This window comes from Callorhinchus milii, unplaced genomic scaffold, assembly GCF_018977255.1.
Source record: "Callorhinchus milii isolate IMCB2004 unplaced genomic scaffold, IMCB_Cmil_1.0 Scaffold10, whole genome shotgun sequence".
NCBI lineage: Eukaryota > Metazoa > Chordata > Chondrichthyes > Chimaeriformes > Callorhinchidae > Callorhinchus > Callorhinchus milii.
The window spans coordinates 10,728,288-10,752,985 of record NW_024704751.1 but is presented as its reverse complement, the minus strand read 5'-3'; the positions used below and the strand labels follow the sequence as shown (position 1 = coordinate 10,752,985).

Below are 24,698 nucleotides of genomic sequence, written 5' to 3'. Positions count from 1 at the left end.
GGACTACTGGCATCCTGATCGACTGCCTGTCTGACATCAAGTCCTGGAAGAGGGACAACCTTCTCCAACTCAACGTCAGCAAGATCGAGGCCCTTCTGATTGGCTCGCGCCAGCGCCTCCGCACCTCGGGCGCTGGCAGCATCAGCCTCCACGGCTGCACACTCAACCTCACTAAGCCAGTCAGGAACCTGGGTGTTTGATCCTGAACTGTCCTTTCTCCTCCACATCAGTGCCATGACCGGCACTGCCTACCACCACCTCCGCAACATTGCCAGACTCCGCCACTGCCTCACCCCTCAGGCTGCCGAAACCCTCACCCACGCATTCGTCACATCAAGGCTCGATTATGGAAACGATCCCATCACTCCCACCCTCGTCCAACTCCACTGGCTCCCCATCCCCAAGATCGTCATTCTCACTTCTAAGGCCATCCATGATCTTGCCCCCTCCTACCTCCATGGTCTTGCCCCCTCCTACCTCTCTGACCTGCTAACTCCTTATCAACTTGCCCGCTCCCTCCATTCATCAGGCTTCGGCCTTCTCCATGTCTCCCGCCCGATCTGCCCTATCACTTAGTACTTAGTAGCCAATTGTGCACAGAGGAGTGTCCCACAAACAGTCGTGGATTGAGTGACCAATTTTAAATTTTTTTTGGAAGGAATTATTACTGCCCGGAAAAGCGATACACGAATCGACTAACAACCAGGTTCCCACTTAATACTGGATAAATAGAGACATGTAGAGTAACGAAACTTGCCCAACGTTTCGCTCTGCCGGTAATCAAACCCAGGTCTCTCCCTTGCGAGGCAGGTGCTCTAACCACTGAGCTACAGGATTCCACATAGCAAATAAATATAATTAAAATAATTCATCATTCTTTCAGAGTGGCTTTTTAAAATGTAATATAGGCCCCAAGAGAGTGAAAGGAGGAGTTATGAGGCTTTTTTTCACACAGAGAGTAGTTGAGTGTGCCTACTGAGTAGGGTATGGAGGTGGAGTCCATTGTAGTGGTCAGGGGTAAATAGACAGGCATATGAAAGAGGAGCTTGAAGAAGATAAAGCAGGGTGGTGGGATTGAATTGATCTTGGTTTGTGAGCAGGTTGAACTCAATGAGTCAAATGGTCCCCTTCTTCCTTGTAAATGTCTGTTTCTATGTTCTTTCATGTTCAAGATTATGAGGGATTTTGACAAGGTAATAAGAAAGTCTATTTTCATTAGTTGGTGAATCAGTATCGAGAGGAAGATTTGATATTAGCAGATTTTTTTTATACATAGAGGGTTATATGAGAAAAATTGAATACTCCACCATAAATAGCACTAAAGGCAGAATCCGTAATAGCCTTTGGCGAGGGAGTAGGCAACTATCTGAAAGAAAAACACATCTGAAACAGTTTCGGGAAAAGACAGGGAAGTGGGACTAAACAGAGAGCAACAAATATCAGAAAGTCAGCACAAAGGACTCCTTATATCACAAAATTAAACAATTCTATGATTTTAACTAATGAATTGCATTTAAACCTAACTCTTTGGAGGAAAAGTGATTAATATTTCTTTCGAGCCTTTGATTGAGGATTAACTGCCAATATCTGCATTGATGAAATTGCCATAAAACATCCAGGAAAAGCTTGCTATCAGCGTTCCAGACCACCATCACTTCCAGAGCCAGTCAATCGTGACCTAACTGAAGCTTATTTATCAAACTACTGCATTGCCTTCAATGCATTGGAGGATATTTTAAAAAGCCACTCTGAAAGAATGATGAATTATTTTAATTATATTTATTTGCTTTGTGCAAGTACCTTGTGTATCAATATAATCAAGTCATATATATGGGACCTCCCTCTGGCCCAGCCTTACAAAAAAGCTTTGCAGCCGACACACGCACATGTACAGAGTCAGTTACAAATTGTCCAGGAGAGAGCCCTCTCCAGTGTAGGCCGGAGCCCTTCCTCCCTGCAGCCACTTCCCGTGTTTGCCACAAACTCACCTCATTGCTGAGGAGATAAACCCGGTCTCCTTGGAGCTCAATAGCTCCAAACTCACACGTTTGGCATCGGATGTCAGAATCGAGCCACCCCTCTGTGGCCATGCAGATCTGCAGTATTCCAGAGCACTGCTGATGACGGTACAGCCAGCCTGGCTCATAGGCAGCACCTGGAAGGGCAGACCAGTCACTGGGGGCAGGGAATCCACCCACTCAGCTCTTGTTAATCCTGAAAGCACCGGCCCTAATAGGTAGGGTGGTCCTAGCTGGACAAGCAAGCTATGTGAATTTAGCCGGTTAGACTCCAGCCGTTACCCAAATGCACACTGTGGGGTCCCCAAGCCTTGGCTCTTGCCAACCTGCACCTAATACTTTCCAAAATTAGCTAAGCAGGATGGGTCCTTCCAGGCAGAGAGTGTGTATTCCATTCCAACAATCTATCTCTGGAGTTCCCACGTGTAGGTGAGATGCATGGAAATCTTAGCTTGGTTTGGATACTCTTAATCATGGTGATGAGTTTCTGTCTGCGTCAAACATCCGGCTGATCACAGTGATAGGTTTCCGTGTGTGTCAGACACCTGGCTGAGCAATAAATAAATAAATCCTGCAGAGAGCATAATAATAATAATCCTTGCATTTGATACAACACTTTTCATGTCTTCTAGACGTCTCAAAGCGCTTCACAGAATATACTGTAAAATGAATTGACTATATTTGTGGGCGAAACGCGGGAGCCAATTGCGCACAGAAGTGTCCCACAAACAGTCGTGGATTGAAGTGACCAATTTCACTATTGTTTTTTTTCTTGAGGGATTATTATCAGGCGTGTGAAGTAAGAAAACTTGCTCATGGTTTCGTCCCCTGCTAGGAATTGAACCCAGGTCTCTCAATTGCAAGGCGAGCGCTGTAACCACTGAGGTACAGGATTCCTAAAGCATGCAGGCACATTGCACTGAGAGGGAGAGGGAGAACACATACAGAACAAGCCGAGAGAAGTACACATAGACATACACAAGACATAGACAAAATCTACTGAACAGTTCAATCAGATTGATGGCCTGGAAACTGAGGATAAAGGCGGTGATGCTGAAAGAGTTAATCATCAGTAGAAGAACTTTTAGCTGCACCTTCACTGAGTGAAAATTTCCTCATTCATTAAATTCTTGAACAGAAACTAAATGTCAATTCTACCTCCTATCAGAATCCAGTGAAACCTGATTCAGTCCATCTGATTTATTATATATGCAAATTTTGGGGATACTATACTATATTAGTGGAGAGTTCGAGTTGCAGAAGTGGACTCCAGCCTGAATCAAGGATTGCGCTGAGTGTCTGACCAGGTATCATTTCTTTACTTTCCACTTGCTGGGTGGGTTCTTTTACATACAACAACACCTTGCATTTATACAGCACCCTACATGCGACAGCATCTCGGAGCACTTAACAGTGCCGAGCCAGGGGGAGGGTGAAGGTGACCATAAGTACGGTTGAGGAGGAAGGTCTTCAAACATGACCTGAAAATGGGGAGAGAGAGAGGGGGCGAAGGCGATGGGATTGAGGGAGAGAGTTCCACAGCTTCAGCATGTAGTGACTGAAAGCACGGTCGCCGATGATGGGGCGGAGAGTCCAGGGACAAGGAGGAGGCTGGAGCCAGTCGAGCGGAGGCGATGGGTGTAGGTATAGGTATAGTGGAGAGAGCAGGTTGGAGAGATGGGGCAGGGGAGCCAGGGTGTAAAGGGGTTTAAATACAAGAGTGAGGATCTTGAAAACGATCTACACTGAGACAGAGAGTCATTGGAGTTTGACAAGAACTGGGGTAATGGAGGGACAGAATTTAGTGCCGGTGAGAATGCGGGTGGCGGAGTTTTGAATACAGACAAGGGGTAGACTAGCCGAAGCTCCTGTGAAAATGGCTCCTAATTTTTAAAAATATAATAATAATATTAATAATAATAATGATATAGTGCTTTTCACCTCTTCTAGACATCTCAAAGCACTTCAAAGAATATGCTATAAAGTGAATCGACTGTATATTTGTGGGCGAAATGCGGCAGCCAATTGTGCACAGCAGCGTCCCACAAACAATCATGGATTGAAAATGACCAATTTATTATTGTCTTGTTTGTTGGAGGGATTATTTTACAAAGGCTGTGGGTAGCTCTCCCCTCACCCCATACCTGGCCAGGGTGGGTATGATATAGAGATGGAAGGGTGAGGACATGCTTTGTTTTATGCTTTTCTGGCTCTGTCGATGCACACTCCCTTTCACACAGACCTGTGTGCTGGAATAAATTCTCCGCTAGAGACCTGCAGACTCACCCTATACATATGGTCAAACCCCAACCCGAGCAGCTCACACACAGGCTCGAGCAGCTTGTAGTGCTACAAGTCTGGTTAGGATCAGAATGAGGAAAAGCTTTTGTTTAACAGACTGCAAATGTACAAGGAAGGCTAATTAATTCAGAGAAAACGTGTGTAAAAAGTGATAACTAGCGGTATAAATCTTCTTGTTATCTTCTTGTCATAACATATTGCGAAATATTTAATTATTTCAGTGTGAATCTATTTTAAAGCCACAGAAGCTGCAATTTAGTAGGAACTTAGCCCACCGTGTCTGTGCTGGATTCTTCATTGGAGCTCTCTACTCTAATCCCATTCCACTACTCTTTCTCTGATGTGTCTGTTTTGACTGTTTGTGGGGACGCTGCTGTGCCCAATTGGCTGCCACGTTTCGCCCATAAAACATACAGTTAATTCACTTTATGGTATATTCTATGAAGCGCTATGAGACATCTCAAAGACTTGATAAGGTGCTACATCAAATGCAAGGATTATTATTATTAGCACAGATTTGAATGCATTTTCTCACATCAGCGAATGTTTCTTTCAGAAATGACGCCTGTTTGGCTGCTCGGTGTGATGCTGATTGTTTTTTCCAGACTCTGGCTGAACGAGTTCCTCCAGGTGAGAGAGGTCTAATTCACACCCAGAATTGATTCTCTCTCTGATGAGTCAATCTTCTATTTATCACTTGGAAAGTTACATTACGTGCTCGTGGTTTGGTGCTGTTGGTTTCATGTTATTGTCCTTTGTTCTTTTTTCCTTCCAAAAACCACCAATTTTGGGGGGATTCCAGTCTACATTTACAGTCTGTGTTATGCTCTAGCCCAGTCATTGATATCGTATCATGTGAACCTAAGAGGAGCAGAGGAGCAAAGAGATCTGGGGATTTAGATCCACAATATCCACAATAGGAAATATAGGAAAAAGGAAGAGGCCACTGTGCCCATCAAACCTGATCCACCACCTTATTAGAGTTTTTAATGACAATGTATCTTCACCATAGTGTGAAATGACTGGTAATAATGAGCAGACAATTGAAGACTGTCTTTGATGGAACTAATAGGAATTCTTATTAATGTGTATAATTAAACATTGAGCCGTGGAGTCCTGTAGCTCAGTAATTAGAGCATTCGCTTTGCAAGCGAAACACCTGGGTTCAGTTCCAGGCAGGGCGAAACCTTGGGCAAGTTTCCTTACTCCACACGCCTAATAATGATCCCTCCAAAACAAAACTATAATAAAATTGGTCACTTCAATCCATGACTATTTGTGGGACACTGCTGTGCGCAATTGGCTGTCGCATTTCACCCACAAACATATAGTCAATTCACTTTACAGTGTGAAGCGCTTTGGGACGTCCTCCCGACATGAAAAGCGCTATATCAAATGCAAGGATTATTATTATTATTATATTCTGTGAAGCGCTTTGAGGCATCGAGAAGACGTGAAAAGCACTATATCAAATGAAAAGCTTATTATTATATTATAGTTTAGGGTTTGTCTAGTACTAAGTTGTGTGCCTCAGAACCTCTTCTCTTTCTCTTTTGTTTCTAGAATCTGAGAGACTTTTGGGTACCCCATTCATGAAGAAAGCGATACAGGAAGCCATCGAGTGGGTGGACAGATCCTACAAGAGCACAAGAGAGAAGTAAGTTTTTCACCTCGGTTAAACTACACTCAACTGAACTCATTCAGAAATATTCATCTTAGTAAATCATCTTAATAAGGACTTATGTTTCCTTACTCCACACGCCTAATAATAATCCCTCCAAAAAACCAAAAACAATAATTAAAATAGTCATTTTCAATCTACGACTGTTTGTGGGACATTGCTGTGCGCAATTGGCTGCCGCGTTCGCCCACAAATATACAGTCAATTCACTTTACAGTGTGTTCTGTGAAGCGCTTTGGGACGTCCTCCTGACGTGAAAAGCGCTATATCAAATGCAAGGATTATTATTATGATATCGCACACTGGAGTAAAGTTTGTGTTAACACAAGGAACACAAGTGTAAGCCGTTATTTGACGCTCCTGTACTTCTGAGACTCTCCCCAGGTGAGAGCTACAAGGATTATTATTATTTTTATTATTATATGTTACCTGAGTCCGTTTATTTGCAGCCACCGGGAGAAGCTAAGGAAACAGTCTCTGACGCCAAGTGATCTCCTGCTCTTCTTCAAGCAGCCCACAGCTGACACCAGGCGGGTAGTGCGGGCGGCAGAATACACTGAAACTGCGCTGAACCTCATCCAGAAGAAAGTGCACCAGATCCATAGACGCTCACTCAATGCAACAGGTCAGTCCATTGCTTTACAGAGACATCGTTCTTTGTGTGCCCCATTTTGCCGCCAATGTATCTAGTATTTCATCCAATGCTCATCTCTTCACATCCACATCCATGCTATGACCCATTCCGCCTTCCCCCACCTCCAAAACATAGCCCACATCTGCCACTACCTCTCCTCTCAGAGACCCTCATCCATGCTTTCATCTTGGCTTGACCATGCTAACTCCCTCTCATTGGACTTCCTGGTTCTTCCCTCCACAAGCTGCAGATTATTCAGAACCTCTGCAGCTTGTGTTGAGTACCTCAAACAGATCAATTCTCAACGTCCAGCCAATCTAACCCCAGGTCAGTCATCACAGCCAGTGCCACTCAGTCAATATTGTAACTTATATGGAAGTTTGTAGACTCTCAACTCCTAGAGAACATCGCTGTCTAATTTTATTAACTCTATTTATCAAAGTTAACATTGTGCAGCAAAAGGTATTTATTTGAATTAATGTGTATTGTATTATTGCTTTTCTCATTGCCTCAAATGGGCTTTGTGTCTGCAGATTTGCTGTCGCAAGCTGACCTGGACACCATAGCCAAGATCACAGGCTGTGCCGCCACACGCCTGACCCCAAAGTGTGAGGACGACTGCTGGTCAAACAAATACAGGACGTTCTCAGCTGAGTGCAATAATAAGTAGGTATTGTGTGAGCAAAGTTGTGGCTTAAAGCCTCGCAGTTGGGACTTTGAGCTCATGATCCAGGCTAACAATCCATTGCAGTGTTGAGGGAGCCTTGCATTGTTGGAGGTGGTGTCATTTGGATGAGATGCTAAACCAAGGTCCCATAATCAGGTGGTCGTTAAAGATTCCATCTTCTCATTAGAAAGGAGAATCCTCTGCAACTCCATCAAACAGTCCCTTCACCTCGTCCCCTGCCTTGTCTTCTTCAAGACCAGTCTCAAGACCCTCTTCGACCAAGCCTTCGGTCACCCTCCTACTTCTACCCTCCCTGCCCTCCACCCCTCCTGATCCCAACCACCAGTTCGGGTTCAGATCCCTGACTGTCCAACGCCTTGGGATGTCGTCCTAACATGAAGGGGGCTATACAAATGTAATTTGTTGTTGTTGATTGGCAGTTTGCTTTCCTGGTGTAATAATCCCTTCAAAAACAAAATTGGTCACTCAATTCACAACTGTTTGTGGGGTCACTGCTGTGCGCAATAGGCTGCTGTGTTTAGCCCACAAATACTGTCAATTATCTTTACAATATATTCTGTGAAGCACTTAAAGATGTTCTCAATGACTTGATAAGCTGCCATATCAAATACAAGGATTATGGTTTATTACCAGGAGGTGTCAGTCACAATGAACATTCACACCTGTTACAATGAGGAAGAAAAAGCAAATGAAGCTGCAGTCAGGAACAGCTTTGATTTGGTAAATGGATCAAAGAGCTTCAGGCAATGCTCATGTAACAGCTTCTGTAAATCATGCTCAGCACGTGTGTCTGCTTCAGTACTTTATAATAATCCTGCCATTTGATACAGCACCTTTCTGACTACTCCATAGGATTCACTGTAAAGTTTAGTGACTGTGTATTTTGCAGCCAAATGCGGCAGCCAATTTGAACAAAGCAATGTCCAATACGCCAATAGAGTGAGGTGGGAGAGTGAGTGGAGGGCAGATGACGGCAGTGGGTGAGCCTGGCTTTGATCTCAGTGCTGCCTTGTGGCTGATCATGTTCGGTGGCTGCCACTCTGCTGCCCGAGGCTGCAATGTCCAAATCTCAGTCAATTATTAATTTGGAGATTTTTAGGCAGCCACTGACTCCTCTTCCAACACACCTACCAAACCGCAGCTCGCACTGTTGGAGAGATTATCATTCCTCCCCCTCCCCCACAGCTCACATTGTACTTTTGATCATGTAATTTCCCAACTAAGCCAAAATAAGACAGACTTAGTTTCTTGTGTTGTAAATGTTACATTCGTCAGGATGCAGCCAAACCTACACAGCGTGACGGTACATGAGGTTCTGCCTCGCTGCTTTATCTCAGTTCATTAACAGTTCAAACAGCCAGAAATCACTTGTACCAGAACCTGGCCAGAGCTGCCAGCGAGCGCCTGGTCACCTAGTGATGTCGATCATCACCCCACTCCCTTTATCCCGGCCTGATGTCCAACTCCACCAATGTGAAGCTCTCCAACACAATATCTTATATGAAGGATGTTATATAATGCAAGTTGTTATAAGCATGGTGTGTTACTCCAGGGAGCGCCTGTACATTCCACGCCAGATACCGGGAAATTAAATTAATGTGTAGGTGACATACACAGATGGAACTCTTAATCTGATTTTGATATGCTTCAGCTTGGGTTGTGAATGTGTCAGACCCTGAGCTGAACAAAAAAAAGTTATGAATGTTATTTAGGCCTTTCACTTGGTCCACAATGATACTGCAGTACAGGACTAGGGAGCACTGCATTGGGCTATGAATGAGACATTAAACTGAGAGTCCGTCTGCCTGTTCAGGTGATATTAAAGATCCCATGGTACTATTCAAAAAGATTAGTGAGTTTCTTTATTTCAAAGCACTTTATTTTATTAATTTCCAGGAACAATCCCCGTCTGGGTTCGTCAAATACGCCCCTTGCCCGCTGGCTGCCGCCTCGCTATGAAGACGGGGTCTCGCTACCCCTGGGCTGGACTCCGGGAAAGTTACATTCAGGATTCCCTCTGCCGCTGGTAATTCACACTCACAGAACCAGCGGAACCTGGTGCGGGTTTACAAAATTGGCTGTGTAGAGTCTCACAAACCATAGAATAGGAACCCAAACTCCCCTGATGACTGGTAGATAAAGGTTTCAAACAGCCAGTCTGGTGCTGAGTGAACCTAAAGCCAGACTGTAGTCGGGGCTATATTTGGCCTCAAAGCCCAAGGATAGACAAACAATTATTGCTACTGATTACTCTCCTGTGACCTCTGCTGGAATGTTAATTAACTGAGCACAGATTAGCAAGCCCAAGAAAGATAGTTAACTAACACAAGTTAAATGTGACACCAACTGCTTAAGTACACGGAAGGCGGGTAAATTTCCTTATGCTGCCATTGACTAGAGCTGGAAAGTGCTGTTATAATGTTTACAGCCATAAATAATGTTGAGTTATCACAAGGGGAGTAGATAAGAGAAGTCCTCACCTGGATAATTGTGGCCTTGAAATGTAATGTATCAGTTTAATTCAATTCAGAAAAAATAGTATTTCTTCAAGTGTCCCTGGCAAACAATAATGGTCATTGTACACATTGGCTGTGGTGTTCGCTGAGAAATGCACAGTCTTGACAGAGATGACCCATGAAATGCTTTTCAGATATTTTGATATCATAGATATGAAAAGGCGAGGATTCGTATTAATATTGTCATTATTTGTTTGTGGTCTTCAGGTCCGCGAGGTGTCCAACAGCATCTTAAAAATCCACAACAACGAAGTGATTTCAGATGATACAGCAAGTCATATTCTTGTGCAATGGGGTCAGTGGATTGATCATGACATGACTTTGAACCCTCTGTCTGGCAGCCTGGAAACATTCAATGATGGAATCAGATGTGAAAATACATGTGTACAACAGAGTCCTTGTTTCCCGATTAAGGTGAGGTCTTCAGTTTGCTTGAAAACTTCTATGTGCAATCTATCTCTCTGTACTTCACATTTGTTTACCTTGTCCTATTCTCTGTATAAACGTAGCGTGGAATGAAGGAATAGTATTGGCAAAGTTTTTTTAAAGACACACCTCAAAATGTGAAGCTAGGAGAAAGTCTCTGTCTATTTGGGTCTGAGTTAACAGGCCTTGAACCATGTTCTTTAGTAACTAAATAACCCAGAATCGTTAGTTCATCTTGCTTCCCACTCTACTTTGTACACAATTCTGTCAATGTATCTTTCTCCAAATCTCATTACCCTGAATCCTCTCAATATGTAGAAACTGGTTATTCTTGTTTGAAACCTTGTTTGACTGTATGTGCGGGTGTTTGTTCACATGCCTATCGTCCTTTGTAATTGGCTGCTGTGTTTTGCCTACAAAATACACAGTCAATCCATTTTACAATATAATCTGTGAAGTGCTTTCAGGTGTCCCAACGACGTGATACGGCGCTATGTCAAATACAAGGATTATTATTATTTTCTACAATATTCTCCCATATTTTAAAATTGCAATATCTTGTTTTCAAATTTTGACCTAAGAAACCCATCTAAATCCAAATTTTCCAAACCTTCTTAATTTTAAACACTTTTGTCACCAAGGTTTCCTGGTGTTCTCCACTAAATCACATATTATACCTGATGGTAATTCCAAAGTGCTCTAAGATATTTAATATGATACACACTATAAAAATGCAATTTCTTTTTATCTGCTTTTTTTTATCTCTGTTTTTCTCTGAAAGAATAAACCATACAATACACAATACAATTTATATTGCTATTTTCATGTTGGGAAGACACAAGTTCTTTGTTCAGTTGCCTGGGCATTCAAGTGGGTAGTGGCAGTGGAGGAGAGGAGGGAGTTAAAGACAGCATAAATGCACAGCTCACTCTTAGAGTAAAAGGCATTCTACTGCAGTTGGAGTCACAAGGTGCCCATCATTAACACTTGTGGTCTAAATCCCTAACTGTCCAGCGCCTTGGGACATCCTCCCGACATGAAAGGTGCTATGTTATTTTGTATTGTATAGTGGGACAGGGGTGGGGGTGGCAAAGCTGGTCAAAGAGTTAAATCTTAAGGAAGCTTTAAAAGTGGGGAGGAAGAGGCAAGGGGTCTCTGGGATGGAGATCCAGAGAGAAGGGTCAGAATCGCTGACAACCCTCCCACTGATGGAGGAGTGATCAGGTGGGGGACAAGAAGCCGGGCAAAGCGATTGCAGGAGATCCACAGGGTGGGGTGAGATCATGGAGGGACTTGAATCCAGAGCAGATGCTGTGGCTTATCACTGGTCAATGGCTCTAACATAAATGTGTTGCCATTTATCATGGTTTTCTGTTTTTATGATTGCTTTCTGATTCACGTTGCTTTCTGTTTTCATTTCCTGACAATTTAATTCCTGGACTGCTCTGAGAGTATTCTGACATTTTTCCAACAGATTCCTCCAAATGATACTAGGATTCCAGACACGAACACCTGCATGCCTTTCTACCGCTCTGCTCCTGCATGTGGTAGTGGCAAGCTAGGCACTCTATTTGGAGATGTGAACACACGGGAGCAGATAAATGCTCTCACCAGTTTCCTGGACATGAGTGAAGTGTACGGTAGCACAGACTGCATTGCAAACAAGCTCAGAAACCTCTCCAATGAGCTGGGCCTTTTGGCTGTCAATAAAGAATTCACTGACAAGAAATTGGAGCATCTGCCATTCAATACAATTTCAACCAACCTCTGTGGCAGACAAGAGGAAAGTTGCGCCATCGATAAAACTAAAACGCCGTGCTTTATATCTGGTAAGAGTTGTCCGATGCAACAGATAGATATGACTCATTCCTTTGAGTTTACAAGTGAATCTTACTCAATTAGTATATAGAAATCTGTGACCCACCTAGCCCTTTCATTATTAAGTTTCTTAATTGCGTTTTGTAATTAATCCCACTTTCCAACTCTTTCCTGATTTCCCATAATGTTTTTATTGCGCAGGTATTTATCCAAATCTGTTTTAAATGTTCCAGCCTCAATAGCTTAATGAATTAATAAGTGTTCTTAAGATGCTACCCAGTGTGGAGGGTGCTATGTAAGTGCAAGTTGTTGCACTCTTCAAGAAACCTTCCCTAGATCCCTCAAACCCCAGCCACTACCGTCCCATTTCTAACCGGCCCTTCCTCGCAAAAGTCCTAGAACGCGTTGTTGCCAATCAACTCTGCGCACACCTCTCCTCCCACTCCCTCTTCGAACCCCTCCAGTCCGGTTTCCGCCCACAGACTTCGCTTGTGAAAGTCATAAACGACATCCTCTTTATCTGTGACCAGGGCTCCCTCTGCCTCCTTGTCCTCCTGGACCTCTCCACAGCGTTCGACATAGTCGATCGCGCCATCCTCCTCCACCGCCTTTCCTGCATCATCCACCTCAGTGCGACCGCACTCGTCTGGTTCGAGTCCTACCTCACAAACGGCTTCTCCTCCCGCTCTCACCTGGTCACCTCCGGGGTACCCCAAGGATCCATCCTTGGCCCCCTCTTGGGGATGTAATCCGCAAACATGGGGTACATTTCCACATGTATGCAGATGACACCCAACTCTACTTTTCCACCTCTCTTTGCGACCCCCAGTCCCCTGATGTTCTGCCTGTCAGATCTCAGGGACTGGATGAGCGCAAATTTCCTTTAGCTGAACTTTGACAAGACAGAAGCCATATTCTTTGGCTCTCGTCAACATCTAAAATCTCATGGCTCTCACCTCCTCCACCTATCCGACCTCCCCCTAAAACTCTCCGAACCCATACGCAGCCTAGGCGTCAGGTTCGACCCCCAATTATCCTTCCTCCCCCACATCCGGTCCCTCACCAGCACCGCCTTCTTCCACCTTCAACGCATTGCCTCCTTCGCCAATACCTCTCTCCGAAAGCCGCTGAAACCCTAGTCTATCTTTGTCACCTCTCGGCTGGACTATTCTAATGCCCTCCTCGTCGGTCTCCCATCCACTACCATCCATAAAATCCAGATCATTCAAAACTCTGCCGCCTGCATTCTCACCCGCACCAAACTTCGCTCCCTGATCCCCCCAGTCCTTGCCACACTGCACCGGCTGCCTATCCCAGAAAGGATCGATTTCAAGATCCTCACCCTTGTATTCAAATCCCCCCACTCCTCTGCACCCCCCGACCTCTCTGACCTCCTCTCTCCTCAAAACAGTAACCGTTGCCTTCGTTTCTCTGGGTCTGGCCTCCTTCTCATCTCCCGAGTCTTCCACTCCACCCTCGGCGGCCGTGCCTTCAGCCACTACGCCCCGAGGCTCTGCAACTGCCTTCCTTACTCCCTTCGCCTCGCTCCCTACCTTCCCATTTTCAGGTCTCTGCTGAAGAGCTATCTCTTCGACCGCACCTTTAGTCACCTCCCCCCCGGCTCCTCCCCTTTCCCCGGCTCGGTCCCGGGATCCGTTACTGTGAAGCGCTCTGAGACGCCATCCGGCGTGGAGGGCGCTATATAAATCCAATTTGTTGTTGTTAAATTCTAAACCAAAATGATTCTCCAAGTGAAGAAATTCTTTCCAATCTCTTTTTTGTTTATTCTGCTAAAAATCTCAAGTTTCTCAGGTAAGATTGAGACGCTTGATAAATTTCAGCCACTGTAAATTGATATCACAATTTACAATGTTTGGTATGAACCTAACATTGCTGGATTCTCACTAAAGCCGGTGTCGACAGTAAATGGCCACAAGGTGTCAACCTTTTCAGTTTATCCATCCCTGCAAGTATCTCATCTATTCACTCAACATTCTGACCTAATTCTAATTTTCAATTATCTTGTAAGTTATTTATAATAATAATAATAATAATCCTTGCATTTGATATAGCGCTTTTCACGTCAGGGGGACGTCCCAAAGCGCTTCACAGAACACACTGTAAAGTGAATTGACTGTATATTTGTGGGCAAACGCGGCGGCCGATTGCGCACAGCAATGTCCCACAAACAGTTGTAGATTGAAAATGACCAATTTATTATTGTTTTTGGTTTTGGAGGGATTATTATTAGGCGTGTGGAGTAAGGAAACTTGCCCAAGGTTTCGCCCTGCCTGGAATTGAACTCAGGTCTCTCGCTTGCAAAGCGAGTGCTCTAACCACTGAGCTACAGGACTCCATAAATTACATTTATATAATGTAATAACAATCCTTACAATTGTTATCGTGCCTTTCATGTCAGGAGGCTGTCTTAAAGCACTTCACAGGATATTACTGTAAAATGTAGTGGTCATGTATCTTGTAGTTCATACTTCAAATTTGCATACCCCAATGTCCCACAAACATCCCACAAACCAATATTACGTAAGGGATTGTTGGTCAGGACAGTGGAAGAAATTCCCTTCTCTTTTCCAATGCTGCTATGGGATCTTTAACATCCACCTGAACAAGCAGATTTAATGTCTCACCTGAAGAATGACACCTCCAACATTGCACTGCACTGGAATGTCAGCCTAGACTGTCCCAATGTGGTTGCTGAATGGTCTCCTGTTTCTGTTGACGGAGGCTCCTCACTCTTGAGTATGTTGCTTCCTGTTGCTCTGGATGTAACTTTATGTGTGTTTGTTCTTTCATTACTAGGTGATGTTCGTGTGAATGAACAGCTTGGGCTTCTAGCCTTCCACACATTGTTCCTCCGGGAGCACAATCGTTTAGCCAGAGAGCTTAAGAAGCTTAATCCCCACTGGAGTGGAGAAACAGTCTATCAGGAGGCAAGGAAAATCATGGGAGCATTTCAAGAGGTACATTCACAGAAACAGTCGTGTTCCTCTTACAGATGTGTTCCACTTACGATGTGCGATGATGTTTGCAATCTTTGCTGCTTGAAAAGCTCAGTGATGGATAAAGGTCATTAGTCCATTTAACTCTTGTTATAGATCCCAGTCTATTGTCAACAAGCCCAGAGCTTGTGCCTCTGTTACTTTTCTTGGTATATTACCACTCTGAGTGAAGAACATTCTCCTAAATGTGCATGTCTCTGTTTTCCACTGAAGTCTTTTAGTTTTAGTTTTACTTTCTTGGTTTTCTCTGCAAATATGTTGAAAAATCTTAAATTAATCTTAATTTGGAAACTAGTTCTTTCCTCGCAAGGGAGAGGACCCGGGTTTGATTCCTGGTCAGGGCGAAACATTAGGCAAGTTTCCTTACTCCATACGCCTCTTTTTACCTAGCAGTAAGTAGTTAGTTGATTGGCAGATCAGTTTCCGGGAATAAAAATCTCTTTTTAAGTAAAATATGGTTACTCAATTCATAACTGTTTGTTGGACACTGCTGTGTGCAATTGGCTGCTGCATTTCGCCCAAAAAATATACAGTGTATTCTGTGAAGCGCTTTGAGATGTCTCGACAATGTGATAAAGCATTATATCAAATGTAAGGATTATACTCTATTCCTCTGATATTCTTTCTCACAGAGAATCCTTGGGAATTTATTAATCTTGCTTGGATGAAAAAATGTTGAGGATATAATTTCTCACTATTGTTTTACAGATTATAATTTACAGAGATTACATTCCCAGGGTGATTGGTGAGCAGGAGATGGAGAAACATATCTCCAATTACAATGGTTATGATGAGACAATTGATCCCAGAATTGCCAATGTGTTTGCTACAGCAGCTTTCCGTTTTGGACATCTGAGCATTCAACCCACACTGTTTCGCTTTGATGAGAATTACCAGTCAGATCCCACAAATGGAAATCTGATGCTGCACAAAGCTTTTTTCACTCCGTGGAGAGCTATCAAGGAGGGTGAGTATTTTCAGGTCTGTGGTAAAAGAGTGGGGAAGTGGGACTAGGTAGATAGCTCTTTCAAAGAGCAGGCACGATGGGCTGAATGGTCTCCTTCTGTGCTGTAGGATTCTATGATTAACATTAATATCACTGCACCAATCATAGTATTGAGAGCCCATGACAAGCAATGCCTAAGTTTCTTCTGACTGGAGTTTATCTTCTCTCTCTGATTAATCACTGGGGGCAGAGATTCTTCCCATTTGGCTTATCTTTACACTGCACACCAAAGCCCTAATGGATAATACAGTTGAAGCTAGACATGCATCAGGAAGCTTGCCAGACAGTGCTCACAATGGCTCGCTTCACCTTTTAGCCAATTAAACTCCAGCAGTTTCCCACCCCCCCCCCCCTGTGGGGTTCCAGCCTTGACTCCTGCCAACCTGCACCTAATACTTTCTGGGATTGGATGAACAGGCTGCAGTCTTCCAGGGATAGAGAATGCACTCCATGGCAAGCAAAGGAAAATGTCCATGCAAATGTGGAATTCTCTGTACTTTGGTTTGGAGACTGTAAGGGATGGTGATGGGTTTACGCTTGTTAGATGCCTGGCTGATTGGAGCTGAGCTTTTCTCCAGCTTCTCTTAGCTTTTCTTTGTGTGAATGTGAGAGGCCAGGTTGGATGAGCAGGAATTGGGTTGGTTTGATGCTCGTGCCCTGCTATGGATCACTCACATTGTTCTCAATGAAGCCAGTTTCAAGATGGACATGAAACCAATGAAGCAAATGTAGAATAGAGAGGCTGGCGTCCTCACAGAGTATGTCTTGTGTATACATTTAGGTGGAATTGATCCCATCCTCCGAGGAATGATGGGTAATCCTGCCAAACGACAAATTGCAGGAAAGATGATGCCAGATGAGCTGAGGGAGAACCTCTTTAAGTTGACGTCTCACCTGTCACTGGACCTGGGGTCACTGAACCTGCAGCGATCCCGCGACCACGGAATGCCAGGTAACAGCGCTGAGAAATACTTCTGATTGTACAATCATAGAAATTCCTGATTCTTCTCCCATCCCATTTTACTTGTTCCTCTCAAATATTTATCCAATTCCCTTTTAAATATTGCTGTCCTCAGCCCCAGCAGCCACTTGGAGCAAAGCGTTCCACACTCTTAACAACCACCTGTGTGAGAATCTTTCTGCTTAACTTTAGTGAGTGATGCTGAGTGGCCTTGCTAACGGACTGAGCTGCTGATTTCAGCCAAAGGCATCATTTGGAGATCAGTCATAAGGCAGAGAGAGGAGACATTTACTGGTGATGGCTGGGAGCAGATCATTCGTTCACATGGATGATGGCAATTGCAGCAGCCAAACTACACCAGCAATGTCCCACAAACAGTGAGAGGAGAAGCCAATTCATGTGAATTCAGGGATAAATATGTCTGAGAAAGGGAATATAAACCAGTTACTGAGAGAAAAACTCACTGAATAACTGATAGATATGAACATTTTCCTCTCTCTGCCTGGGCACAGGGTACAATGCATGGCGAAGGTTCTGTGGCCTCTCAGCTCCCAGGAACGTAATTGAACTTACGCAAATTGTTAAGAGTATGGACCTGGCAAAGAAACTCCTCTCCCTGTACGGAACTCCAGAGAACATCGACGTGTGGCTGGGAGGCATCTCAGAGTCCTTCGTGCAAGGGGGCCGGGTTGGACCCTTGTTTGCCTGTATAATCGGAAAACAATTCAAGAAACTGAGAGATGGAGACAGGTAACAAATGCTATTAGCAAACAGGAAGAGGCCAACAACACACAAGGTTGTTGTGGCAGCCCATAATGATCTAGGGCTGCCTCGAGCTGCTAGTCATTAATAGAAAGTGTTACATCGCAGGAGACCGTACAGCTCAGCGTATCTGGACAAGCGCAAGCTATTCCGATCTCATCTTGTTCCCCTGCTCTTTGCTCATTTCTTTAAATATTATTTTTTTCTCAGTAACTATCTAAATCCCTTTTAAATAATGTTATTGTCTCAGCTTCAACAGTCATTTATGATAAAGCATTCCACATTTTAGCTATAAAATAAAAGCTTCTCCCTCTTTTTTGTTTTTTTGATAATCCTCAATTTGTGGGCTCTTGTCACTGACTGGAGGGTCAGTGGAAATTCAGGGGTAAAATTTGTAGTGTTTGAGAATTAATGCTGGTGTAAATTATCACTCCAAATGCAACGATTTTATATATATATGTAATTATATTTTGTTGTAACCGCTCCAGTTTACAGTGTGCTGTACTGTACAGCTTCTAGCAGCGGCTTTGTGATGGTTTCCCTTCTGCTTTGTTCCTTAGATTCTGGTGGGAAAATGAAAACGTTTTCACAGAGCCCCAGAAGTTGGCCCTGACTTCCGTTTCTCTGTCCAGAATAGTCTGTGATAACAGCAATATTAAAACCCTTCCTCCCGATGCGTTCAATTATGCCCCAAACCGACAGGGACATGTCACGTGTGACCAGCTAAAACGTGTGGACCTGAGTGCCTGGAGAGAAGATGTGGAGGGTAAGGTATCTCTGGAATCGCTCCAGCTTTTGAAGTCTCACATTCTTCCATCTTACCACTCCATCTTCGTCTCCACTAAATCGTCGTTCTCCTCCAAAACAATCTTGGAGGCCAAAGACAACCCCAGACTCCTCTTCTCCATCACCAACCAACTCCTCCGCCCACCCTCTCACACACCTCACCCCTTCTCTTCTCCAACACCAACTGCAAGGAGATGCTGGACTTCCCCGAGAACAAAGTTGAGGGGATCTGCTTAGCTGCCTCTGCCCTTCCGTCTACTACACCATCCCCATCTTCCCCTCCCACCAAGACCCCTCCTACCCATCCCTCTCTCCACACCTTCAAACGTGTCTCCCACCTGCTCCCTCGACCCCATCCCTACCTCTCTCCTTACCTCCCAGCACCACCTCCTTGCCCCTTCACTCACAGACATCATAAACCTCTCCCTGTCCACTGGTACAGTTCCCACTCCATTAGAAACGTCCATCATCACTCCTATCCTCAAAAAAATCCACCCTGGGCCCATCCCTGCTCTCAAACTACCCACCCCCAACTCCAACCTTCCCTTCCTCTCCAAGGTCCTGGAACGAGTCGTTGCTTCCCAACTTCGCTCCTTCCTCTCCCGCCAATCCCTTCACGAACCCCTCCAATCGGGTTTCTGTGCCCGCCCACAGCACAGAATCAGCTCTGGTGAAAGTGACAAATGACATTCTGTCCATCTGTGACCAGGGCTCCCTTTGCGTCCTCGTTCTGCTGCCTTCGACACCATCAACCACTCTATCCTCATCCACCGCTACTCCTCTCACCTCAACCTTCACGGCTCTGTCCTTGACTGGTTCAGATTGTACCTCTCACACCACCTGCACTTCATCTCCTCAAACGGCTTCTCCTCCGGCCCCCACACTGTCTCGTGTGGTGTTCCTCAGGCCTCTGTCCTTGGTCCCCTTCTCCAATACCTATATGCTCCCTTTTGGTGACATCATCTGCAAACATGGGGTCAACTTCCACATGTATGCAATGACACCCAACTCTACCTCTCTGCCTCCACCCTCAACTCCAGAACAACTGCTGTCCTGACAGAATGTCTGTCGGACATCAAGTCCTGGATGAGAACTAATTTTCTACAGTTGAACGTGAACAAGACCTTATTGACTCCCATCAGCGCCTTCACACCTCAGGCATGATAGCATCACCATCCATGGATGCACACTCCACCTTACTAAGCCAGTCGGGAACTTTGGCATCTTGTTTGACCCTCAAATATCCTTTCTATCCCACACCCGCCATGACCCGCTCTGCCTTCCCCCAACTCCGCAACATTGCCTGGCTCCGCCACTGTCTCACACCGCAGGGTGCCAAAGCTCTCATACACGCATTCATCACATCCAGGCTCGACTATGCAAACTCCCTACTTGTCGGCCTCCCCAACTCCTCCCTCCATAGGCTGCAGATCATCCAGAACTCTGTACCCGGTGTCGTCTCCCATATCATGCTCTATGACCCTATCACCCCCATCCTCCCCCGACTCCACTGGCTTCCCATCACACAGACTATACAGTTCAAGATCCTGGTCCTCACCTTCAAAGCCCTCCATGGCCTTGCCCCCATTACCTCTGCGACCTCCTAACGCCCCTAACATCCTGCTCGCTCCCTCCACTCAGTGGGCTCTAGCCTGCTTTATGTGCCCGACTCACCCGCTCCATCATTAGCGGGCGGACCTTTTGCCACTCTGCTCCCACCCTATGGAAGTCCATCCCACAGTTCCTCTGCCTCACCCCCTCCCTTGCATCCTTCAAGACCAACCTCTTTGACCGTGTCTTTGGTCACCCTCTGTCCCCCCCTGCCCTCCATGCTCCTGATCCCGACCCCCAGCTCGGGTCTGAAACACTGACTGTCCAGTGCCTTGGGCCGTGCTCCCAACTTCAAAGGAGCTACAAATGCAATTTTGTTGTTGTTGTTGTTCTTGTTTGTTTGGATTTGGGATTTATAGTGAGTTGAGAGTTAAGGGGAATGTAAAAAAGGGGGGATCTAGCTTTTTGCCATATTTCCACTCAACATCAGAGGAGGCTGAAAGGCCAAGAATGTGCAGCAAAGGATTAAGAGTGAAGTGAAACCATGGTTGGTATGAGGTGATGGTTCAGCCTCCCAATGGCTCAGTGTGTTTACCCAGAGCCGTAGATGGCAGGAAGGCTCCAAATTTGATTTTGGGTTTCGGCCATTAGCTGATCTCAACCAAGACAACATTTAGGATTACCAGGATTTAACTGTAAAGTGACTGTGTGTTTTGTAGGCCAAGGCAGCAGTCAATTTTCACAAACAGCTGTGAGGTGAATGACCAATTTCACTTGGGGGATTGTCAGCCTGAATCCAGGATGAACTCCCTTCAGCGCCATTACACAAGTGTTGAATTTCTTTCCCTTTTGATATCACATCCATGGCAAACGCCACCATTTTCACGTCAGCTCAAATCTTCTTTCCCCACTGATGGCCATGAGCCCCGGAGCCAAACATGTAACCTCAGCGTTGCAATTTCAGAAAGGAAATGACAGCTGCCTCAGCAATCACTTAATAGGTGTCTGCCTAGAGAAACATTTGAAAAAGATTTCAGATTTGAGGGCAATGATTTCCCAAGTCGGCAAACCAACACTTTTGAGATATGAAGCTCCCAAAATAGGCAGTTTCTCCAGCTTTAGTAATGGATGGTTGTTTCTCTTCCAGTCACACCCTGCGGCTCTGTTCCTGTGATCGCTCACGGATTTTTCTCCCTGTGTATGTCCTCTGTGAGGTATACTTGTGCCTCTGGGTTTCAGATAGCAGGCGGGGACACCATCACCTGCCTGGGCAATGGGAATTGGGATTCTGCACCTCCCATCTGTAAAGGTAATCACTCGATCCAACACAAAGTGCCAATAATATAAGGCATAGATTGTAAAATGTAATGTTTGCATTGTTTGCTCCATAGACATCAGGAATCAATCTTATTTTTTCTCCCCTCCTCTTCTGCTGAAGGTTTTATTTCCTTATTCTGGGGAATAGGTCCTTGGTAATTCTCTGGTACCTTGCTAGGCAGCAGCCTTCACTGTGACTCCTGACAGCGAGTATTGGCAGAGTATTTGACTGACGGGCTGAGGGGGCAAGAACTGCAGGTGAACCCAAGGTTGTGTTCACCCACATGCACATGCCACCTTGCAGCGGGGGCGGGAGGGTGGGGGAGAGTGGAGATGGCATTGGTCAATCTTCCCCTCCCGACCCGATTGCGATACCCTGGTCTTACACTGGGCACCGCATTCACCAGCTCCGCCATTCGGAGATTGTGTAAAAACAGAGTATTTGTTAGGAATTGTTTCTCTTTTGAAAGTGAGAGCTGGGTCCCAGACAGTATAATGGAGTATTGTGTGTTGAGTTCTAGTCTTTCTTCAAACCTCTTGTGGTCTGAATGTTCTAACTGTGTTCCAGCTGTGATGATAAAACCACTATTAATACAATACTTATCCTTGTATTTGATATTTGCCTTGGGACATCCTCCCGACGTGAAAGGCGCTATACAAATATAATCTTGTTGTTGTTGTTGATATAGCGCCTCATCACATTGTTGAGACAGCGCTTCACAGAATATACTGTAAAGTATATTGACTGTATTTTGTGGATAAAACATAGTAGCCAGTTGCACACAGCAGCGTCCCACAAACAGTATTGTTTAGTAAGTAATGTGATATGTGAATGAACACGGTTATCACATCTTTGCAGATGACCCTGAACACGTTTATGGGGAGAATAGCAATGATTCAACGACTTCAACAGGATCCAGTTATGGGACTGGGGTTGTTGGTCCCCCTGGCCCCAAAGGTGACATGGGACCCCCTGGGCTCCTCAAGAAATCAGCCTTTTCTGCACAACTTGCTACAGACAATGTAACACCTAATACAGCAATCCCATTTGTAACTGTGATCTATAATGACAATACGGGCTTCAATCCTGCCACAGGTATCTTCACCTGTCAGACAGCTGGTGTCTATTCCTTTTCTTATAATATTGAAGTGCACAGAAGGGCGAGCATCATCCTAAAGAAAAATGGCAACACAATAATCACTTCCAGGATTGAGGATAGATCCAGAGCCAATGTCATGTCAGGAAACATCATCCTTTCTCTGGCTGCTGAGGATAAAGTCTGGTTGGAGGCTCCAGAAACAGGGGAAATGATACACAACCTAAGTTTTTTTATGGGCTTTTTGATTTATACGCTTTGATAAGTGACCTTTTCTTCTAATCATCTATTCCTCCAGTAAAGATTCTGAGCAGTAGAACATAGCAACTATCTGCCTTTAGATATTTGTGAGGTAAGGCTATCAAGGGATATGGGGCAAGGGTGGGTAATTAAGAATTGAGGTATGGTTCAGTAATGATCCTATCTGAGCTGCAAGCTGTTCCTGCATCTTTTTAGAAACCTGTATAAACACACAAAGGATTTTCTCTTCAGAGCTCTGACCCAGGGATTTATCAGCACCAGAACTAAACCCCTTCCTTCCCAACGCTACACTGAAGAAGACTGCAGTCAATTCTAAATCATGTGTGTGTTTGAGGCGCTGAGGAAGACAAACAATGCGATTCCAGGCATCCAGACTGGTGAGAAAATATAGACGCATGTTTGCTGCAAGGATTACAAATCAGTCTGAAAATCTAATAGGTTTGGCACAGCTTCTCACACAAAGAGATTCTGGGTAAAGATATTGAGAAAAGTGGGGAAATGCAGGGTAATGCAATTGAAGGAAGTTGCCATAGAATTAATATGGGAGCAGGTTTGATGGGCTGAAAGACCTCCTGTTCTAAGGTTTGTAAGTTTCTAATCTTTGCAGCAAAACCGTACACTTTCTCACTGCTCTTGATTTGTGCAATTATCTCCCTGTAGCATCTCTATAAAGTCTACTATAAGTGGGTGTGTCACTCGCCAATTGCAAGCAAACTGCACAGGAATGTTTGTCTCAGGGAACCTGCAGATTCCAAAGTAAAGGAAAAGATTAATCTTCCTCATTAACTAGTTACTGTAGGTGCTAAAACGTCTTTCCTGTAACAACCAGCAGCACCATTCTCTTTATTGAGCTGTGATCAGGTTAAAACGTGAGTTTGGTTAACAAACCAATACTTATTCGACAACAGGAAAGATGAGGGTTCCCTCTCATTTGGTTTAATTGTTACCATAGGTTTATTGCCCATTGTTATATATGTTCTGCTATAGCCAACATCCCAATATCCCATCAGAGACGACAACAGGCATCCAATCCAACCTCTGGGACAGCCAATCACCATTCTTCCTCCAGCTGCTCTGTTCATAATCAAAGCAGTTAAGGAACTGATGTGCGGTCTAGATTTGCAGCATGACAAACACCTTCCCAGCACATGCATGTAGTTTCTTGAGGTAGAACATCTCACCTTTGAAATATTGATTAAAAATATAAGTATAACTGTTTTGATTTATGCTATTTGTTAATTAGATGTGTTTTGTAGTTTTAACATTCAGAATGTTATGAGCAGTTGTAAAGAATGTTAATCCAGCAAAATATCAGCCAATTGGATTAATTGGGCTGGAAACAGATTGCCAGAACTGTCCTTTTCTAAGTCTATGTTTCTGTGAAAACTCAATTTTATGTAAATTTTCAAAGCTACAAAATAAAAATATTGCACCCTGACGTGATATAATCCTGCTCTCTAATGTGATTTATACACAAGATGTTCAACAGATCAGGAATTCTGGTGCTCCTCAGATTGATCAGAGTTTTCCAATTTTTGCTGGAGCATGGCTAGTTTTCCCAGCTCCTGATCTCCCGAAGCCCAGCGTGGTGAACAGTTTCCACAGCAATCTGACCCCATGATGAAATTGGAGGAAAGTCTGAGTGAGCTGATCCACTATTATTCTGGACATACATAGAACCATGGAAATTTACAGCACAGCAGAAAGCCATTTGGGCCATTGTGTCTGTCCCAGCTACTGTAAGAGCAATCCTTTCAATCTATTCAGTCATGTCCAAAAGGCAAACAGTTTGGACTTCTTTCCCATATAATACATTGACATGAAGAGACTTAGGAATCATTGTACTACTTGTGCTGGG

The 24,698-nt window shown here is 44.5% G+C and overlaps 1 protein-coding gene across 1 annotated transcript; it reads left to right on the top strand.

The window, feature by feature from the left end:
- The first annotated feature begins 3,280 nt into the window (after positions 1-3,280).
- mpx (myeloid-specific peroxidase) lies at positions 3,281-24,278 on the top strand. The gene is made up of 15 exons (XM_007896385.2): positions 3,281-3,325; positions 4,876-4,949; positions 5,883-5,976; positions 6,450-6,625; positions 7,168-7,300; positions 9,219-9,348; positions 10,046-10,252; positions 11,739-12,093; positions 14,900-15,060; positions 15,808-16,066; positions 16,887-17,057; positions 17,579-17,816; positions 18,389-18,594; positions 21,313-21,474; positions 22,342-24,278. Exons 3-15 carry the CDS (start codon positions 5,912-5,914, stop codon positions 22,839-22,841), a joined length of 2,763 nt encoding a protein of 920 aa, XP_007894576.2. The 5' UTR covers positions 3,281-3,325; positions 4,876-4,949; positions 5,883-5,911; the 3' UTR covers positions 22,842-24,278.
- Positions 24,279-24,698: the final 420 nt, after the last annotated feature.